The sequence below is a fragment of the Notolepis coatsorum genome (assembly GCF_963971535.1).
Source record: "Notolepis coatsorum genome assembly, chromosome: 18".
NCBI classification, from domain to species: domain Eukaryota; kingdom Metazoa; phylum Chordata; class Actinopteri; order Aulopiformes; family Paralepididae; genus Notolepis; species Notolepis coatsorum.
In genome coordinates this window covers 78978895-78998269 of record NC_140182.1, presented here as the reverse complement: position 1 = coordinate 78998269, position 19375 = coordinate 78978895, and the positions used below count along the sequence as shown (strand labels likewise).

Genomic DNA, 19375 nt, shown 5'->3' with positions numbered 1-19375 from the left:
GGAGGTACCAATGAATGTACGTATTATTTCTATATGACAACAGTAAAAACAGACTCAAAGATGCTAAGAGAGAGAAAAGGGGAGGGGGGAGGGGTATGTGGGTATACTTGTATACACTTGTGGAGAAAAGGAACTAAGAATAACTGACGACAATGAAAACCTGAAATGTGTACTGTAAAACCCAATAAAAATATTGTATAAAAAAAACTCAATCGGTTGTAAGAGCTCACATAAACATTTTATGGACTCATAAAGTCAGAGCCCCATTCATCGTCTATGGAGCAGCACCAGATTTCACATCCCTGGAGGGTTCAGACTAGAGTGAGTTCTCTCTCTGGTTCTCTAGCTTTAGGAGAGAGTGGTGTATGTTCACAAATACTGACTCAACTGTCCTTCCTTGGGCACAGGAAGAACATAATGAAAGTTCTTTAAAATGGGTGGCATTCCCCTTTAAATGTAATGTCCATCCAGAAGTAAAATGGTCATTATTGTCAAGTTGTGCAAATCAAGTGTCTGCAGGCTTAAGGCCTTCCGGGATGTTGATTTAAAAAAAAGTATTGGACATCCCAGCCACACAGTCCACTGTGCCAAGAACATGAAGAAGAGTTTGATCGGATTCGGCACTGGCATTATTGTGCATGGAGAATTGAAGAAGAGTTTGATCGACAGTTCGACACTGGCATTATTGTGCATGGAGAATTGAAGAAGAGTTTGATTGACACTGGCATTATTGTGCATGGAGAATTGAAGAAGAATTTGCTTGACACTGGCATTATTGTGCATGGAGAATTGAAGAAGAGTTTGATTGACACTTGGCATTATTGTGCATGGAGAATTGAAGAAGGGTTTGATTGACACTGGCATTATTGTGCATGGAGAATTGAAGAAGAATTTGCTTGACACTGGCATTATTGTGCATGGAGAATTGAAGAAAAGTTTGATTGACACTGGCATTATTGTGCACCATGGAGAATTGCATCAAAATTTCCCTTTGGTGTTTCACAGAAGCACAGGACATCAGTAACAAACATGCTTGATGATGTGCTAATTAAATTAATTGCGAATTCAGTGCACATGACAATATGTGTTCAGTCTGAATGAATGAATGAATGAATGAAAAGTTTATTAACAGATTGCAGAATGGGTACAGTACAGTACAGCTCAATACATACAATTGTTAAGGGGATGCAGACCAGAGAAAGACTTTCGTCTTGTTTACATCAGGGTCCCCCATTTTCAATTCATCATTGAGTCAGTGCACCACGTCATAATGGTTAGATAGTTTGAGATTCTTGTGTTAAAAAAAACAAAGTGCATCGTCTCACCCTCCATGCTCATCCTTGCATTTTAAAAAGCTTGCATTTGTACTTTAGGTTGTACTTTAGTTTGTATATTTTGCAGTGTTTGGCCTTTATTCTTTTTACTGTATGAAGCACGATCTCTGCGGGCTCATACAGAACCACGCATTTCACTGTAATGTACGTACATTATATGTGACAAATAAAACAAAACTTAAAACTCACAAACACGCACATAGATATAAGATATCACCACTCTCACAACGTCGCAGTAGCTACCTGTCTCTCGGAGGGGAGGGCGGAACTTTTGAAAGCTGGAGAAACAACAACTCAGACTCACACAGCAAAGTCGTTGGGCCACCCGGGGTAAAAACACTACATCAAAAAGTAGTTTGTGAAGCGTGGACTGTCGCACTTTCTAATCTTTCTGCTCCGACTTGTTCAATGTCAAGTGCGCCTGTTTAGATGTCTATACATTTCTTCTAAAAAACGCAAGCGTGTATCACGTGAAGGATACACGTCACTTCCGCTTCTCATTCACATCTTTGCCCCCTCCTCCTCCCGCCAAAATCACTTGAAAAATAACGTTTTCTTTCTGAATTTTATAATAATAATACATTTATTTATATGACACCATTCATACAGATTACATCTCAAATAGCTTTACACAAAAATACAAGGATACAAAAAAAATTATAATTATAAACAAAATAAGGATCGCACTCATTCACAAAGTTCACAGTTATATTTCATACTGGCTCCGCATCTTGCTTCGCCTATTGGACTACACTCGTGCCTATAAGGCGCACACTGAAAGACTTCCCCATGCACCTTACATCTATCTAGCAACGCTTACTTCCAGCTAGTATATAACCCAGTGGCGTGGGCCGCGTGGCTATGCTCACCCTCCCTCGTTCTTTCACACAAAAGGTTTTGCTCATAGGCACTCTGCAGTAGTTGAAAGTTATGTGCGATTTTAGTTAGTGATGGCGACGCCACCCCCAAAAAAGCCCTTTTCAGGGCTCCCCCAGCGCTTCCAGCGCATGGTTTCCACCGCCCATCGTGGGGTTTCCCTGGACCGGCTGTCATGGCAGTCGGGGGAGTCCTCGCGGCGTTCGGTGGAGAGCTTGGGCCGCCCAGTTGTTGAGGCGGGTCCCTTGGGCCGCCCGGTGGTTGAGGCGGGTCCCGTGGGCCGCCCGTGGTTTCCTTAATGGCGGACGACTTGAGGCTCAAGCTCACCGCATATGCTCGGCGCACCGGGCAAACGGACCAGGAGAGAGACCCGTGTGTCTGGGATGGGAGACCCAGACTCTTATTCCTCACTCGGCGTGTCGGGTCTAACCACCCCGACCCCGCGGGATGTGTCCCTGGAGGAGGAGAGACAGCAGTCAAGGCTGCTGCTCATCTTCCCCAGGTTGATGGTGGAGGCGGCCACAGCTAACGGTATCCCACTACCGGTGCCCCCGCCGATGCCTGTCCCCGATGGCATGGTGGGGCACATTTTCCGGGAGGACCCACGTGGCAAGCCGGAAATGCTGTGCCCGGGCTTCCCCCTATTGACGCCTATGTCGCCAGGGGTCAGGTGGTGTCACGCATCAAGGGCCTGACCAAGTCACACATGCCCTTTACCCTGCAGGTAGAGGGCTAGGTCCGGGGCCTGAGGACTGGCGTGCCACGGCTGGATAAGCTGCTGGCATCCGTCCTCTGCCCGGAGATGATGTGGCACCCGAAGCAGAAGCCATTGCCGAAAGGCAAAACGGCTCGGAAGGTGGCTGAGTGGGCCGACAAGGCCTACATCGCCGCCGTCCAGGACCTGGCCGCTGCGACCAACATCACACAGCTGGCGGCATTCACGTCGAAACTGTTGACGGGTGGAGAGGCCTTGGGTCCAGACCATGCTAAGATCCTTGCCCAGGCCTCCGGGGCTATCCTGCACCTGACGCAGCTGCTCAGGCAAAGTAATGGCACTCTCCACTCTCATCCACAGACACCTGTGGCTGGAACAGTCCTCTCTGGAGGAGCTGCGAAAGCTGCCTCTCCTCCTGGCCTCCCTCTCCGAGGACAGACTCTTCGGATCATCCATCGAGGAGGTGACGGTGGCCTGCAAGGAGATGGAGGAGCAGCGATCCTGGGTTGCCACTTCTCCCGGAAGGACAGAGAGGAGGCTCGACCCAACACCAAGCATTGCAGGGCCACGGCCCGCGCTCCCCACAGTGCTTTCCGTGAGGCTTCGCGCAGCGCTTCCAGAGACGAGCCCAGTGCAGCTCCATATCCCGCTGTCAGATGGGAGGGTATGGATCCGCCAGCGGCTGCTGTGCGACCCCCGACCCGTGGCACCAGGGCTTCTGCCCCTCAGGGCAACCGAGGGCACACGACACGCAGGAAGAGGTGAAGGCTGTAGGGACCGGGCTAAACACTTGCGCTCCCCCCCCACCCCCGTCTGCACATTATTTGTTTGTTGGAAAATTAAAAAAAGTAGACCGCTCTGTGTAAGAGCGACATTTTTTGGTTAAACAAACGTGCAGTCATTTCACCCCCTAAATGTGTGCCCGAAACAAAACAAGAGTGGGCCGCGTTACCATTTCTGATAAGAAATGTAAGCGGACGACAATTTATGTCTCATGTTAGTGGGCTTTTTCCCAGGTCTTTTTCGGGACCGGGGCTGACTGGGAGAATGATAAATTATCTGGTGACCCCCCCTTTTTTTGGTGTGAAATTGACTCTCGTGTTGGCACGTTTTGAACCAACGTAGCCCAGAGCCCACAAACGGTGGCTGGTTCCGCATTCTGTTTCAAGCGATAAAAAGCATACGCACAGCGTATGTTTTCGCTTATAAGGATGCAGATCTAACACTGCTTCACAGGGTCCCAGAAACACCTCGTATGGGTATGTTTACACAAGGCTGTCTGAAAGGAAAAAAAACTCAAAAACGTTTTTTTTCTTATATCGAGAGTAGACAAACCTGACGTTGGATATGGTGACGAGCGAAGCCTTCCCATGTGCGTTCGTCACCGGGATGCGTCTATTCGAATCCTAACGCATTTATGCTTCCGCGTTCGCGTTTTGCAAATCTGATTGGCCACTGCCGTTTCTGGTGCGATCGGATTGGCCACTGATGTTTCTGGTCATGTGACATGTGCGCCCAATCGCGTGACGCGCCCATTTCCGCCTCGACCAGCAGCAAACTACCTAACGCCTAGTTTATCACTGGTTGAGCTTAGGCGACTCTTTCGAAGTTGGTTAAGGTTAGAGTTTGGAATCAGGGCTGGCGTTCTATCGCCCTGCTCTAAGACAAACTCTAACCTTAACCAACTTCGAAAGAGTGCCTAAGCTTAACCGGCGAAAGAACTTGCCGTCACACGATTGGTGCGACCAGAAACATCAGAGCGCAAAATGCGAACGCGGAAGAATAAATGCGTTAGGATTCGAATAGACGCGGGACGCCCTCCGCGTGTATGCTTTTACCAACGCGTTCGTGTTTCCGGGTTCCCATTTTGCGCTCTGATTGGCCACTGACCTATGCTATTACGCCCCCCTTTACGCTCTAGCCTGAGACACGCTGTGAAGCACCAGCGGGGCGAGGCAGTGGTTTCTCCCCGCCTCCGTGCGCCTTGCTGCCGCCGGCTTGTCTCACATGACCCGTCTTCCGCCTGCGGTATCCTCCCTCCAGGCCCCCGAGGCGGCTCGTTCTTATTATTATCCCCCATTGTTCAGGTCGACATGGTCGCACAAACACGTAGGTTTCAATCACTGAGCTGTCTGTCTGTTGTTGTGTGTCTTCTTAGGTTCGGCTACTGTACATGGAGATGAGACCCCCCGCCTCTCTCTCCATACAGTACCAGCAGCTGCAGGTCTGACGAGCACAGAGTTGCCAGTCGATAATTCTTGCTATTTAAAAATATTCCTCTTCTTCTCCCCCACTACTCCTCCAACGGGTGGTGGATGGTTTTATGTTGACGGTAGATGGGGAAACATAACTAACACTCGTCTTTATTAAATGTTGTTTCGGGTTTTCCCACGAGAATGCACGCCTGGTTGCATCTATTATGGAGAGAGAGGCGGGGGGTCTCGCCTCCATGTACAGTAACCAACTTGTACTGTGCGATTTGCACGTACTGTATAGCTACAGACAGTATGTGTGTATGCGCGCACTGCGGGAGGTGGCCAGAAGCGCGCAACTAGCCAACTACTATTATTACTACTATATTAATACAGTTTGATCCATCGCAAAGCGCTCCAGCGCTTGAATACGGCCGGGGGATCCGCTCTATACAATGCAGACCCACGGCTCTCGTATTATAATGAGCCCGCGAGGCGTGTTATTATTAGAGTTAATAATATTGTATATTGTTTACACTGCCTTTTTATTCCATTTTTACTTCTCCACTGTACTATAATTATGTGACCTGTACCTCTATGTCTTCTACTACCTGTACCTCCCCTCCCCCCGGCCCTCCCCATGCTGCTGATTTTATATTATTTTATGAATACAACGTTTAATGTTCGCTTAGCTAACGTAGAGAAACGTCAGACGTAATTCGAGATACGTCAGACGTACTTCGAGATACTTCCGCATAGTCCTGCCACAGGACTATTACGTCAGACGTACTTCGAGATACTTCCGCATTAGTCCTGTGGCAGGCCGGAAGTACCAATCTGGACCTCGAGGCTCCGAGTCTGCAGCTGGACCCTATTGGACACAGCAGCTAATATTCATATTTTACCTTTAACCCATCTGATTGGTGGGATAACACGCATACAAGATTCTAAATGAATGTACTATTTTGCTTTTTTCAAATAACATATCAAATGTTGTTGATAGATCAATACTTTTTTCCAACACACTTTTGATAGTAGTTTGACGTCACGTAGTGTACAACACAATGCTTATTTATTTTATTATTATTATTATTATTATTACAACCAAAATGTTTTGTTTGTGAGATTGGTGTGGGTGGAGACAGAATGTTGTCATCAAAAAGAGACAGGCTACGTCACTACACTTGTCCAGCTCCAGTGCTGTGGGTTATGCTTGTATGCTAGCCTTATAACTAGCTCAGCTAGCTAGCTAACGTTTAAACTAACCACAAGGTAAGTGATAAACCTGGCGGCTCATTTCCAAACTATGTAACTTTCAATGAAGTAAGGTTGACAGGGGACAATAGAAAGCGGACGTATTTTAAGAAAAGGTCATATAATATACAAAAAGAAAGGCCATAAAAAGGTGTAACTTAAGTTAACATCTGTCAAGTCAACTTGTGCTCGTAACGCTGGCCTCCCTGTAAACAACACTCTTTAAACGACACCGGTTAACGTTAATAATGGTGGTTACTGTTGACCGGCCGTATTGTATTTAATCCAGTTGGCTGTTAACGCTATTGATTTGTCTATTGTGTCTAGAACTACGTTCAGTGGTTGACTTTCATATGCTGACTGTAGCTATGTCGCATGGCAGCGATGAACTATTTTCGCCACGTCAGGCCCTACTAGTTCAATGGCCAACCCCCCCCCTGCAGTTTGACCTAATGTTAACGTAGTCTTCTGTAATTCCATTTAGCTAACTTTCTTTTCTAGTCAAGTAGAGGTACTTTAGGTAGTGGTGTAATACCAAAAGTCCGGTCTCACTATAAAAGTCCTCCATTTAATAACTCTTTACTTGGAATAAAAGTATTGAGGTAGATTACTTAATATTAATTAAAAGTGGGCTACTAATACCAGCAACCTGTCCTGATATTTCATATTGGTTTGAGGAAGCATTCCATCTTTCGATGTGTTAAATGGTAACTTAAGTTAAATTACATTTTGGACCCCTAGCCCTATTTTCACGAATTTCCCTAGGGGATCAATAAAGGAATATCTTATCTCCCTATTCATCAACAATGTTGTCGAAGGATAAGAGTCCTTTTTCAGCTCGATCCATGCTGTGCGGCTCCTCCCTTAGTTAGATTAGCCACACAACTAATGTTAGATAGTGGAACAGCAGGCGTCCAGTATATGAAGCACAGCTTGGATTGTGCTCAGAAAGGACTCTACTGATCATCATTGATAAATAGGAAGTGGGGTTTTGGGGTCAAATTCTGAATTAACCTTTTAACACAGTTGGTGTTCCAGATGCATTCCTCTGTGGTTTCCTCTGGTACACTATAGGTTGATTTGAACTTGAGTCCAAGTCATGTCACTCGAGTCCCCAACTCTAGAAGTATGATTTCTAAATGACCCTAGCTAGTAATTTGAGCAACCTGACCTTCAATAACTCACTTTAGCAAAGGAATCTTTGAAAGCTGCTCCTATACAAAGACAAACCCCAGAGGTGACCGTATCAAATAGGCTGATTATCATTAAATGATAACTGTGGCGTTGCACCATATCGGTTGGCATGGTGCATCATGGAAATTAATACTATGTATAAGGGGGTATGGTGATATACTATTAGGGTTTTATTACATTGGGTCAACATTTGACTCGTTCTTATTAGGCGTCTTACCTCTACGATGGTGTTGACTCCTCTGTGAGTGAACAGGTCTGCCTTGTTCAGTCGGTCGCCAGGTTCAGTATCGCACCCAGTGTAAGAGAGGAAGAGACTTTTGTTTTCCTTATATACTGGGATGTGTCAACTCGAGGCCCGCTCCCGAGTCCCAACTAACAACGTCTAGTTTAGGTCAAGGTTTACTTTGTATACCGTCAGCGTCAGTGATATAGAGCTAGAGCTCTGTTTACTACTTTTAAATGGTTTCAGTTGACGTGTAGGTCTATGTGAGTTATGGGACTGTTGTGTTTTCTGTGTCCCCAGAGATGAGTCAGACGGAGCAGCTGCAGGAGGTTCCTGCATGTCTCAAAGGAGAGCAGCCTGCAGCAGGTACGTTTCAAGTTGTTTCAATCGTCGCATATAAAGTACATGTACATTACACTGAAATGCTTGGTTCTGTTCTGTATGAGAATGTGCTTCATTCAGTAAAAAAAGTAAAAAGAATAAAGTCCAAACACTACAAAATATACAAACTAAAGTACAACCTAAAGTACAGAATGAAGTACAAAATGCAGACTGAGGTACAAAAATGCTAACTTTTAAAATGCAAAATGAAGTATGGATGTAGTACAATTTTTTTTTGTAATAAATAGATAAATATGGTGTAGTGTTTAAAGTGAATGTTAAAGGTGAGTGTTTGTTTAAAGTGAGTGTGTGCAGGTAAGGTTTGGTCTTTGTGGTCCAATGACGATAAAGACTATTAGGACAACAAAGTGTTTTAGATTTTTTTATATACTGTATATTTTAATATTTTTAATATATTTTTTTCAACTCTTATTTAAATGTGTTTTTGAAGATGTCGTAGTACATCGGTGGCTACATTTACACACAGAGAATTGTTACCTGGTTTTGGTTCAGTGAAAATAAACATTAGAATAATAACCTGCTCGTATTGCCTGACTTACTCGGATATTAAACGGGTAAGTGTGGCGTGTAAACACGTTACTCCATTAACTATTGATTTCTGCCGTCTGCAAATCCTGCCTCGCTCAGGGTCATGTCACAGGGACATTCTGATGTCAACAGAAAAACATGACGGCAAGCCAAAAGTCCTCATTTCTGCAAAGATTTATAGGGAGCCAGTGTCCTCGGTCTTGGGATACTGTGTCTGGTATCTCTTCAGGGGAGTGCCCTATAATTAATTTCTGTTTTCGCCGGACCTGGGGAGACCCAATACGAGTCTCAGTCGCTTACTAACTGGTTGACTGACTGACTGACTGACTGACTCCCCATTGTTGAAACACGCATGTTGTAGACCAAACACGCAGACCAGAGCATCTGAGTGTTGTAGCTACTGACCAACAAACTCGATTCTTGTACCGGATCTCCTGTCTGGTAAACAAGAATACCCTGAAGACTCTGGCAGGAGCACTCATTCAAGGGTACTACGACTATGCTTGCACCTCATGGTACCAAAGCACCTCAAAGGCACTAAAAACAAAATTACAAACATCTCAAAACAAACTGGTCAGACTACTGCTTGACCTGACTCCTAGAACCCACCTCACCCCTGCCCACATTGACAACCTAGGATGGCTTAGAGTAGACGACAGAGTACAGCAACTTGCAATGGGCATGGTCTACAAGATACACTACACGACCAAGGTACCCATGTACATGTCAAAATACTTCCCAAAGGTCAGTGAATACCACGATCACAACACCAGAGGGACTAAACACGTTTCGCAATTATGCCACATCAATGTGGAACGCCCTACCCAAAGCTGTAAAGGAATGTGAATCACTACCCACTTTCAAAAACACTCTCAAAGAACACCTACGGGAGACTGCAATTCGAAACTGGCCCCTGCAAATGTCCTAACCCAACCCCCTCCAATGTACAGTAAATGACCAAGTATGGCTTTGTCAATATTCCAATGTACAGTGTCCCCCACCCACCCCCTACCCAACCCCCCAACCCCACTCACTCAACCACCTCCAATGTATAGTTCTTTGATGCACAGTCCCAGCCAATCCAATCCAATGATGTGCAATACCATCCGGGAGACGATAGGCAGCGGTATTTGCCCTTTTGCGAGCTCAGACCCATTCCCAACGATAACATCAGGTTGGATGGATGAAAATGAATGGATATCGCTAATAAAAGAAATAACGATTAAAACCTGACTATACTCATGATTGGCGCTCAAGCGTCGGCGAGTTAACCCGACTATCATCGGGTCTGGCATCCAATGTGTTAAACAGAAGGTTTTGTAGGTACAGTACTGAATTCTGCCATCCGTACACATGCAATTTTAAATAATGATTATAAAATATCAGGCCTAAAATGGTTATGCGATTAAAATGCGATTAATTAATTACAAATCCTGTAATTAGATTATTTATTTTTTTCGTCTGACAGCGGTAATAATTACACATATACTGTATTTTATTATTTATTTATATATTATAAAAAAGAAATTTGTGATAGACCCTATATTTATTTAAATTGCATATTCCACTTCTGTGAGATGGTCTACAACATAAAAAAAAATCTAAACATTCGTTTTTAATGGCTATATATATATATATATATATATATATATTAGGGGTGTAACGGTACGCGTCAATGTGGTCCTCCGGTACAGTACGGGCTGTGCACCGTACGATTGCAATGGTGCAGAACCTTTTTTTTCGGAACTTAAATCCCCTCGGCCCCACGTAATTTATCAACAACACTGCGGTCTGCTGTGAGCATTATAAAACAAACGTGTGTTTAACCGACCGTGAATTAAAGTGTCAATGCTGTTTGTCATTTTAACAGCAGATACTTTCTTAAATGCCATCCTCCCGACAGAGCGGTGTTGACGGGGAGCTCTGATGGGTTCGCTTGGTGGTGTTATTAGCATTGAACAGCTAACCGAAAGCTAGCATTAACTAACGTTAAAGGTTTAACGTTACCTTGGCTAAAGTTGGGGCTATTCATAATCCAGCAATAATGGCTGCAGACCTGCGAGCAAAGTACAGCAAGTTGGCAAAGGAGTATTCCAACGTAAATCACATTTTCACCAGTAAAGTTACAGTCTTTCCATCTCTCGGTAGCTCATGCTAGCTAACCTAGCTCACGTTAGAGTCGTCACTGAACCACCTCGCGTACACAATTAATGACATGTTGCGGACAGCCATATCGGTGACAATGTTTAGCTTTTAGTGCCAAATGATAAGAGTCTGAGGCGGAGTCTCAAAAGAGAATGTTGAATATTTATTTACGGAGCCTTGTAGACTGAGTAGGGTATATCTGCAGAGCCACTGGGTAGCGAGTGCAACACCGTGTAATGTCCGTGCGTAGATCATTGGAGTAGGGTATATCTGCAGTGCTGCAGCCCCATACTCATTGTATAGATTTGTATTAGTATCATTAATCAATCACCTGTTGTTGAATAAATACCATTACTTTCTAGTTATTACTAAAAATACCGAAAAAAATACCGAAAAAAATACCGAACCGTGACTTCAAAACCGAGGTACGTACCGAACCGTGGATTTTGTGTACCGTTGCACCCCTAATATATATATATCTCTTCAGTGACTGCAGCAAAGCGTTTGACCTCCCTACTGGGACAAAGGGTACATGTAGTTGTTTACATTAATCATACATCCCAATTCCCTACCGGCATGTATCCAGGTCCGGCTTTAACTAGATCTCCCCGGTTCTGTTTTTACTCGGCGGGGACATTGAATCTCTCTCTCTCTCCTCTCACCCTTCTCTCTCTCTCCTTCTCCATTTCTCTCTCCTCATCCTTCTCTCTCTCTACTTCTCAATTTATCTCTCCTCTCATCCTTCTCTCTATCTACTTCTCCATTTCTCTCTCATCCCCCATCCTTCTTTCTCTCCTTCTCCATTTCTCTCTCTTCTCATCCCTCCATCCTTCTCTCTATCCTTCTCCATTTCTCTCCTCTCATCCTTCTTGCTCTCTCTCCTCCATTTCTCTCCTTCTCCATTTCTCTCTCCTCTCATCCCTTGCTCTCTCTCTGCGTTTCACAGAGGCCAACAAGGACCACCCGCAGCCCCAGCCGGGCATGCTGGGCAGGATGGCGGGGGGTCTGTTCAGCGCTACCAGGGGGGCCGTGGGGGCGACGGTGGGCGGCGTGGCCTGGCTCGGCGGGAAGAGCCTGGACCTCACCAAGACCGCCGTCTACACCGTAGCCGCCGTGCCCGGCATCGGGGTGGGCCTCGTCAAGGGGGGGGTCTGCGCCGTGGCGAGCGGAGTGAGCGCTGTGGGGTCCGCCGTAGTCAGCAGGGTGCCTATCGGCGGAGGAGCCGCCAAAAAGAAGGACAAGTCTGACTGACGTTGACGCTCGAGTCTGGTTTTTTTTTTTACCCTGAGAAGAGGACAGAGAGGATTCAGTTGTGTGTGTGTGTGTGTACACTCTTTGGTGAATATGCTTAGGCCTTAGCTGAGTCAAAGTGACCACACTCTCTAGCACATTACATGGCCCATTGGCCCACACTCCTGGAAAGCTAAGAACTAAGGAATGCTTCTCCTGCTTATCTGTTTAAGGACCATGTGTTAACTGCCACTTGGTTAGAACCAGTGCCTGAAATAGTTTATACAAATATAAATGGGTTTGCTAATGTCTTTATTTTTTAAGAAGAAGCCAGGAGGTCGTTTTTGGTGCCAAATAGCACATTTGTGACATGGTTTTGCCTCTAATGGTTTTGCCTTAATAGCAAATGGAAACATGACACGAGGACATTTAATGATATGCACTTATTTCTATACAGTTTTATTTGGACCAGAGCTCCACTCGCAAGACAATCTGTGATCGAAGGTGATCCGTGTCTGATAAAAAAGACTTGACCATCACGGTCCGTAGGGCTGAGAGTTTCGTTATGTATCTAGAGTGAAGACTGAAAACCATTCCGCCAGAAACATTTGAGCTCCACCCGCCTGGTGATATTTCCTGTGGTTATGGAAAGCTGATGGCTTGTACTCTTCTCATTTGTGTACGAGTTCCAACTAGGTGCCTTTGGAGGCCAGTTGGCCCCCTTTAATTTGCATCTGGGATTTAATCAAATCAATCTCTCTTACCTCCCCCCCTTCAGTGCTACATGCACTTTTTGAAGAGATAGTTTCCCAAGGCATATTCTCCCCCTATATTTAAAACTTCAGGCAAATGTTTGATCATTTGAATATTCTGTGGAAAAATCTATATTCTCAAGGTTTCTTTTTTTATTGTTTGTTTATTCACCACTCACCAGTTTAATGGCAGAGGTGGTTTTGACACAAATAATTGTTGTGAACTACCCTTTATTCACAACAGGAGGCTTTATAGTACTTATATCACATGACAAAGCATACAAAAAATGCTATGCTATGTGATTGATTTGCTGGAAATGTATGTTGGCGACTGTATGGTTACTGGTACCCAGGCGGTTACTACAAACAGTAGAAAATCAACACCAGTCACTTGCCAAATGCTGGTACATTGTCTTCTGTGCTTTTCTAGGTTTGCCTATTCTATCAGACACTTTTGGCAGGTAAATAACCAGGCTCTCTTCAGTTTGGCTGGTGGAATTATTAAGTGTCTGGTTGAATTTATGGAAATACCAGCCGCTGTGTCCAGTGGCTTGAAAGAGTTTATATTCCCTATGCTGGTACTCTACACCTAGATGAGTACGTTAAGTGGCCTATCTTAAGCCACACCCCTTTCTCCATTCTCCAATCACACCTGTCGTGACTGGAGGATGGAGAAAGGGGGCGGGGTTTGAGATGGGTCAACTCAGGAGAGAACGATGTGCCAAGGGTCATTCCTCCTGTTTTTTTGTTTTTTTTAAAGGCTTGATTCGAAAGGGACACATTGAGGCGATTGGGTGCACAGGGATTTCTAATATTTGATGTAAACATGTGAACCAAAATAAAATAGCTATTGTTTGATTGGTATGTCTTTATTTTTAGGAGTAATTTTCAAATAGACAAGTGTTTATGTCCAATGTTCATATTGTGCAAGAATGTATAATTGAGTAAATAAGGTGGGTCCTCTTTCAAAAAGTAATGTCAGTAGCCTACTGATTACTACTAGTTCAGTCAGTCTCAGAACACATCCATTTCCTATGTGACTCTGTAATGGAGTTCAGATGTAAAGTCCTTACATCACAGAGATATCGGAAGGTATTGTTAATAAGACAATGTAATGTGTAGCTTTTGATACCAGTTTCCACAGATTACTTTAGGGATCCATGTATTCTTCCTACAAGGAAGGGATCAATAAAGGAATATCTTTAAAAAAAAGAAAAATACAAATCTGCAATAGCCATCTTTATTATACACCACTAACAACACAACCACTTTAGAGGTTTCAAGGACTTTACTCGACTTTGCAAGTCGAAGGCCTGTGCTTCAGGCTTCAAGAAGGCTTCCGCATTCTTCACTCGGCAGGGGGGACCATGACCATAGGCCGGCTGGAAATCACAGGCCTCGGCTTCCTCTCGCTCGTGGTTTTCTCGCTGACGTCTCGCTCTGCGAATAGATAAGGCAGATAAGTCGGGTACAAATGGGTGACCCACCTTCATGCTCCCCCTTTTGTCTTGCAGTGATAACTCTTAAATTTGTAGATAACGTTTTCTCCCATCCCCCAATTTAGTCGTTATGCCAATTCAAGTATTCTAATATTTGTAGATGGATAGCTGTTGACTCTTGATGCTGTGTGGTGTTGTTGACAGTGAAACCCCAACCCCCCCTCTCTTTGTGGTTGTAATAAAGCTATTTTGAATCTCTTCTCCTAATCTCACAAATCAAGTTAAAAGCACTCACTGCCTCTGAAGTGGTCACAGGAGTGGTCACAGGGTATACCAGGTTCAGGAAGGCACACAACAGTACTACAGTGAATGTAGACCTGGGGGAACAGTACAAGCATGGTAATACACAGTACAAGCATGGCAATACACAATACAAGCATGGTAATACACAGTACAAGCATGGCAATACACAATACAAGTATGGTAATACACTACAAGTATGGTAATGCACAGTTCAATCATGGTAATACACAGTACAAGCATGGCAATACACAGTATGCGTGAAGCAGTACTAGGACAGTATTGATATCTTCACTTGATCATTACCTGCTCCCTCAATAGGACCCTAGATGTTGGATCCACGAAGGTGAACATCTTGAAGCTGAAGCGCTTGTAGTGAGTGAGGAAGTTGACCCCAGAGGTAGGAATAATGGTGGAGAGGTGGTTGTCATCCTCGTAAGGACACCTGTATGAAGAACAATCCAATGTTTTAGGGTCTTTTTCTACCTTGATTCTCTTTATTTTACATTAAAGGCTGGAGCATAGCCCACCTTTTGACTCAAAAAAGCCCCCCACTCTTGGTTTGCAGATATTCTTTCCTCAAATGACTGACAACTGACACGATGTGACAATTAAACATGAGTTTTATAGACCCTAGTCTACAGTGACCCCTACCCTACCAACAGTTCGCAAATTTTCAAACATGCCTTGCAAGGAATTATTGGTTTACTAATTGAGTACCTCAGACGATGAACCATATAAGTACATTTTAGAACAATGTTTTCAAACTTTATTATCTAAAGATGGTAAGTTATAGTGTACTGTTCATTCACACACAAGTGATTTAGATTAACTTCACAACGGGCCACGGCAAATACATGGGCTGTCCAAACTTTTTCTAAACAGAGTTACTGTATATGGTTAGTGCGAGGGTTCAATTGTTATTGTTACAATGTACCGAGACAGATTCAATCTACCATTAACTGCTGCTTGAATTTAATATTGTTTGTATTACTATTCATTCGTTATTCCCCAGTGTGTCAGTCAGTTGTTATAGGACCTTGACCAAGATCCAACATGCTTATGATACATTTATGATAGTTACCCATCGATCAGTAAGTCCCACTGGGGCAAGCTGTGAGGGTTGGGGTTAATGGTCGTCCAGCATCGGCCGAGATTCAGAACAAGGTTGGGATCAGTCTTTCCAACGATGCGAACCTCCACATACACAGGATCCCTTAGCACCTTCGTCACTGGGTAGTCCGCGTCCGCGTAGTACGAGCCATAGGCCGCTTCCTCTGTTAGATGAGAACATCTTGGTTTTAATGTAATCCGACAGGATGTTGTGAAATGATCGATACCCACTGCAATGTAATCAGAACGACAAGGTCTTACCTTCGACGCAGCCCTTAGTGCGGCAGACTCCGTTGGCTAATCTTAATTCTAAGTGTAGTGGTCCAAATCCGGGTGGCGGCTGGGGATTGTCACCCAGAGGAAAAATGCGAACAAGTAGTGTTTCAACAGAGGTGGCGGTGTATCTACACTGGAAGAGCAACCTGAAAGAAAGAAGCGTTTGGTATTATGTCCTCCAGTAAGGTACTTTATGTGTGGTGGCCGGTCTTCCTAATATGGTCACAAAAAATGGTGTCCCTCCGCCAAATAATGACCAGACAGTGTGGATCAGAATGAGTCGTATACTCTGTGGAACCTCTACATTAATCCTACAGTATAGAAAAAGTGTGCAGCCAACGGACTGTTATAAATGAGTGAAAGTGGGTGAGTCTGTCTTTGCATACTGGTCTCCAACAGTCCACGCAATGTTGAACGTGAACTGCTCTCTCTCAGAGTTGGGTCTCTCTTTAAATTCTGAATTTGGGTTTTTAAAAAGATGGGGACATACAAATTATGGGAATTAAGATAAATAACAAATGTGCATAACCACATCTTTAGAAATAACAAATAAGATAATATAAGATATTCCTTTATCGATCCCCTAGGGGGAAATTCGGGCGTGCATTGCAGCATGGGGGAGCGGGAGGGGAGGTACAGGTATGGGCAGGGTAATAGTAGAGAGACATAAATATAGGCAATATAATTTGATCTGAATATAAAGATATGAGGAAAAAATAAGCAGTGTAAACAATATAATTAACTCTGAATGTAAAAAAATATGAGAAAGGAAAACAGTGTAAACAAAGGTGCAGATGATGATCTGTATGCCCTATCGGTTATATTATACATTGACATCAGACCAGAAGTAGGACTGCCTACTCAAAGGTGCTGTCCCTGGTGATGGTTCCAAAGGGTCCATTCGCCACTTCGTATCTGGACGACATCCTGTTCTCGTAGATTATAACACCAGGCTCTTCCTGCAAGTAGGCAAGAAGCATTGTAATAATAATAATAATAATAATAATAATAATAATAATAATAATAGTAAACTTAATTTGTATTGCATATTCATACAAGAATTGGAGCCCAAAGTGCTTCACAGCAGTGATGTAGACACAAAATAGACAGGCATAAAATGTGTTGATATTAAAACCTCTCGGAATTTTCTTTATAGATTTATGTGATTAAAATCTATGAAAACCTCAAAATCATAATAAAAAGAAAAAAGATTGTAATAGATTTCTGTCATTACAATCTATAATAAAAGAAAAAGATTGATTATTGATTATGATAGATTTCTGACATAGACACTTTTCAGATGTGACAGACTGAGATCCCTCCCACCCACCATGACAGCAGTGCCACAGTCGGTGACGGGGAACTGGTAGATGGCGAAGGCCGAGTTAGAGTCAACATGGGCACAGCCTTGGCCCTGCGCCATCACTGTGATGGACTCCAGGTCGATGTTGGGCAGGGTGACGTCTCTGGCCACCACCACTATGAACTGAGCGTCCTTGGTACACTGGACAGTCACTGGGGGAGAGGGAACAGGCATGAATAGAAATTAAAACCTACATACAGTACATTAAAATGTATTTGCATTTTGCATTTTTCTTTTTGCATTTTGTACATTTTAGTGTTGGTCTTTACTCTTTAACTTTTTTACTGTATAAAGCACAATCTCAGAAGGCTCATACAGAACCAAGCATTTCACTATAATGTACATGTACCTTATATGTGACAAATAAATTTTACTTGAACTTGAAACTTGTACCCACATTATAAGGTGGGTTGGGGTAGAGGGAGGGAGAGAGTAAGAGAGAGAGAGAGTGTGTGTGTGCCTCTGTGTGTGACCTTGTTTTTCTACCATTGTGTGGACAAATTGTCCCCACAAGTGATGAAAACAAGACCCCCCCCCCCCCGATTATTGAGACAATGGCTGGTCCCCACAAGATAAAGCAGCTATTTTAGGGTTAATAAAGTTATGGTTAGGATATGTAGTAGTTATGGTTACGGTTGGGGTAAGAGGTTAGGGAATGAATGTACTACGTCGTCTATGGAATCTTACGGTTGTTTTAAGATTATTTTACGTTGCCCAATCCCAGGTGGAACCAGGGTATTAGCGGTCCTCTTTTGGTGGTGTAGGCACTAGGCAGAGTTAAAGAGCAAACTCTCCACTCTGCTATCATAGACGAGGGTCTAAATCCAATGTGTATGGAGACTGAAACTGGTACAATGCTCAGACGATGTTTACAATAGTTGTATCACAAATAAATAAATAAATACATACATAAATACAATAAATAAATTACCAGAGATATTATGTCTCTTAGATTTAGTGTCTCCACACTAAGAGCAGAGACAGTCATCAATCACTGTCATCAATCATGTATCAATCACTCACCTGTCCTTCCAAAATAGCACCCGTCACCATCATGGCAGCAGCTTATAGTGGAACAGTCCTCAGCAGTGATGGCAGCAAGTCCACATGGGACCCTCAGCTGGTGTGCTACATCACAGCTTTGGACGGGAGTGGGGTGAGCCAGTTGCTGGGTAGTCCTCATGGGGGGTCCAGGAGGCGGTAGTACAGGTACCACTGGGTCTTGTGGCCTCCACGACGTTCCGTGCTGCTTGGGAGGCTGTTTGCGTGCAGGGGGATCCCGCGGCCGCGGTGGCCTCCGCCATTCTCCGCCGGGCCTCTTCGGAGCCGTCTTGCCGGGTGTGGGTGCTGAAGGAAGCCTTGGATCCTGTTGCGACCCCCATGCTGTTCCATAGGTCTGAGCTTCAACCAAGCACCCAAGCAGGGCCAATGCCACCAAACAGGTGACGCTCCTACGCTTCACCATGGCAGTTGACTGGATCGCTCCACAAGGCTCCCACGAGAGTTGGCACTTTTATAATGTGGTTAAACGCCGAATGCTGAAAACCCCGCCCAATTTTCCTGTTGGGACGGTTTCACAAAAAGGTTTTGGCAACTTATATCAAGAAAAGTCCAATGTGAGGGACATTTGTCCTATCAGATGGATCAGTTGAATGGGGTTTGAAGGACAGAAAGTGACACGCAAACATTTGTTGACAAATCCAACATTTTGAGTCACAGCAACATTTGTTTAACCTTTACAGAGGTCTTTGTGACCTTAGGGTTTTATTTGTCCACCAAATGTTTATTTTGCTGGTGCATGATGCTCAGGACATGTCAGTAGTAGCCTACTCTAGTCTCTGTCTCTTTTACTTTAGTTTGGATTCAGTGGCACCTGTAAATAGACCTCCAGTTTTGTAACTGACGAACCACAACATTCTAGTTTATTATCTCGTAATATCCTTCTACCATTACACTGTGAACTGAATGTGCAATACTGTTACTCTGTCACTTGTGCCTTATTTTTACGGATTCTAGTTTAAGTCTATATTTTGTGATTC

General features: G+C 44.1%; 3 protein-coding genes across 6 annotated transcripts in view; 1 reads left to right on the top strand and 2 right to left on the bottom strand.

Annotated features, from left to right (window-relative positions):
- Nucleotides 1-1783, bottom strand: part of LOC311245120 (NAD-dependent protein deacetylase sirtuin-3) — a 50481-nt gene extending 48698 nt beyond the window's left edge. For 2 of the 3 annotated variants that reach the window (XM_084334910.1, XM_084334912.1), the window contains exon 1: nucleotides 1578-1783. The gene's annotated coding sequence lies outside the window, so the exon portion shown is untranslated. The remainder of the gene's footprint in view (nucleotides 1-1577) is intronic. The other variant, XM_084334911.1, reaches the window with a different exon arrangement.
- Nucleotides 1784-5959: 4176 nt separating this feature from the next.
- Nucleotides 5960-13703, top strand: tmem263 (transmembrane protein 263). Of its 2 annotated transcripts, none has more exons than XM_084334902.1 (3): nucleotides 5960-6040; nucleotides 8089-8154; nucleotides 11810-13703. In XM_084334902.1, exons 2-3 carry the CDS (start codon nucleotides 8091-8093, stop codon nucleotides 12112-12114), a joined length of 369 nt encoding a protein of 122 aa, XP_084191028.1. In that variant the 5' UTR covers nucleotides 5960-6040; nucleotides 8089-8090; the 3' UTR covers nucleotides 12115-13703. The 2 variants fall into 2 exon arrangements, with proteins under 2 accessions (XP_084191028.1, XP_084191027.1); XM_084334901.1 differs by lacking the exon at nucleotides 5960-6040 and adding an exon at nucleotides 6286-6389.
- Nucleotides 12449-18718, bottom strand: LOC311245408 (zona pellucida sperm-binding protein 4-like; the record flags this gene model as incomplete). Its single annotated transcript, XM_084335251.1, has 8 exons — nucleotides 12449-14285; nucleotides 14580-14661; nucleotides 14891-15029; nucleotides 15669-15861; nucleotides 15959-16119; nucleotides 16835-16932; nucleotides 17304-17488; nucleotides 18550-18718. 8 exons carry the CDS (start codon nucleotides 18716-18718, stop codon nucleotides 14194-14196), a joined length of 1119 nt encoding a protein of 372 aa, XP_084191377.1. The 3' UTR covers nucleotides 12449-14193.
- Nucleotides 18719-19375: the final 657 nt, after the last annotated feature.

What these genes read in the sequence shown, in the direction of transcription:
- tmem263 (XM_084334902.1), top strand. Translation starts at nt 8,091, where the DNA reads ATGAGTCAGACGGAGCAGCTGCAGGAGGTTCCTGCATGTCTCAAAGGA. An exon ending in AGGAGAGCAGCCTGCAGCAG is followed by an intron (nt 8,155 to 11,809) that starts GTACGTTTCAAG and finishes TGCGTTTCACAG; the next exon opens with AGGCCAACAAGGACCACCCG.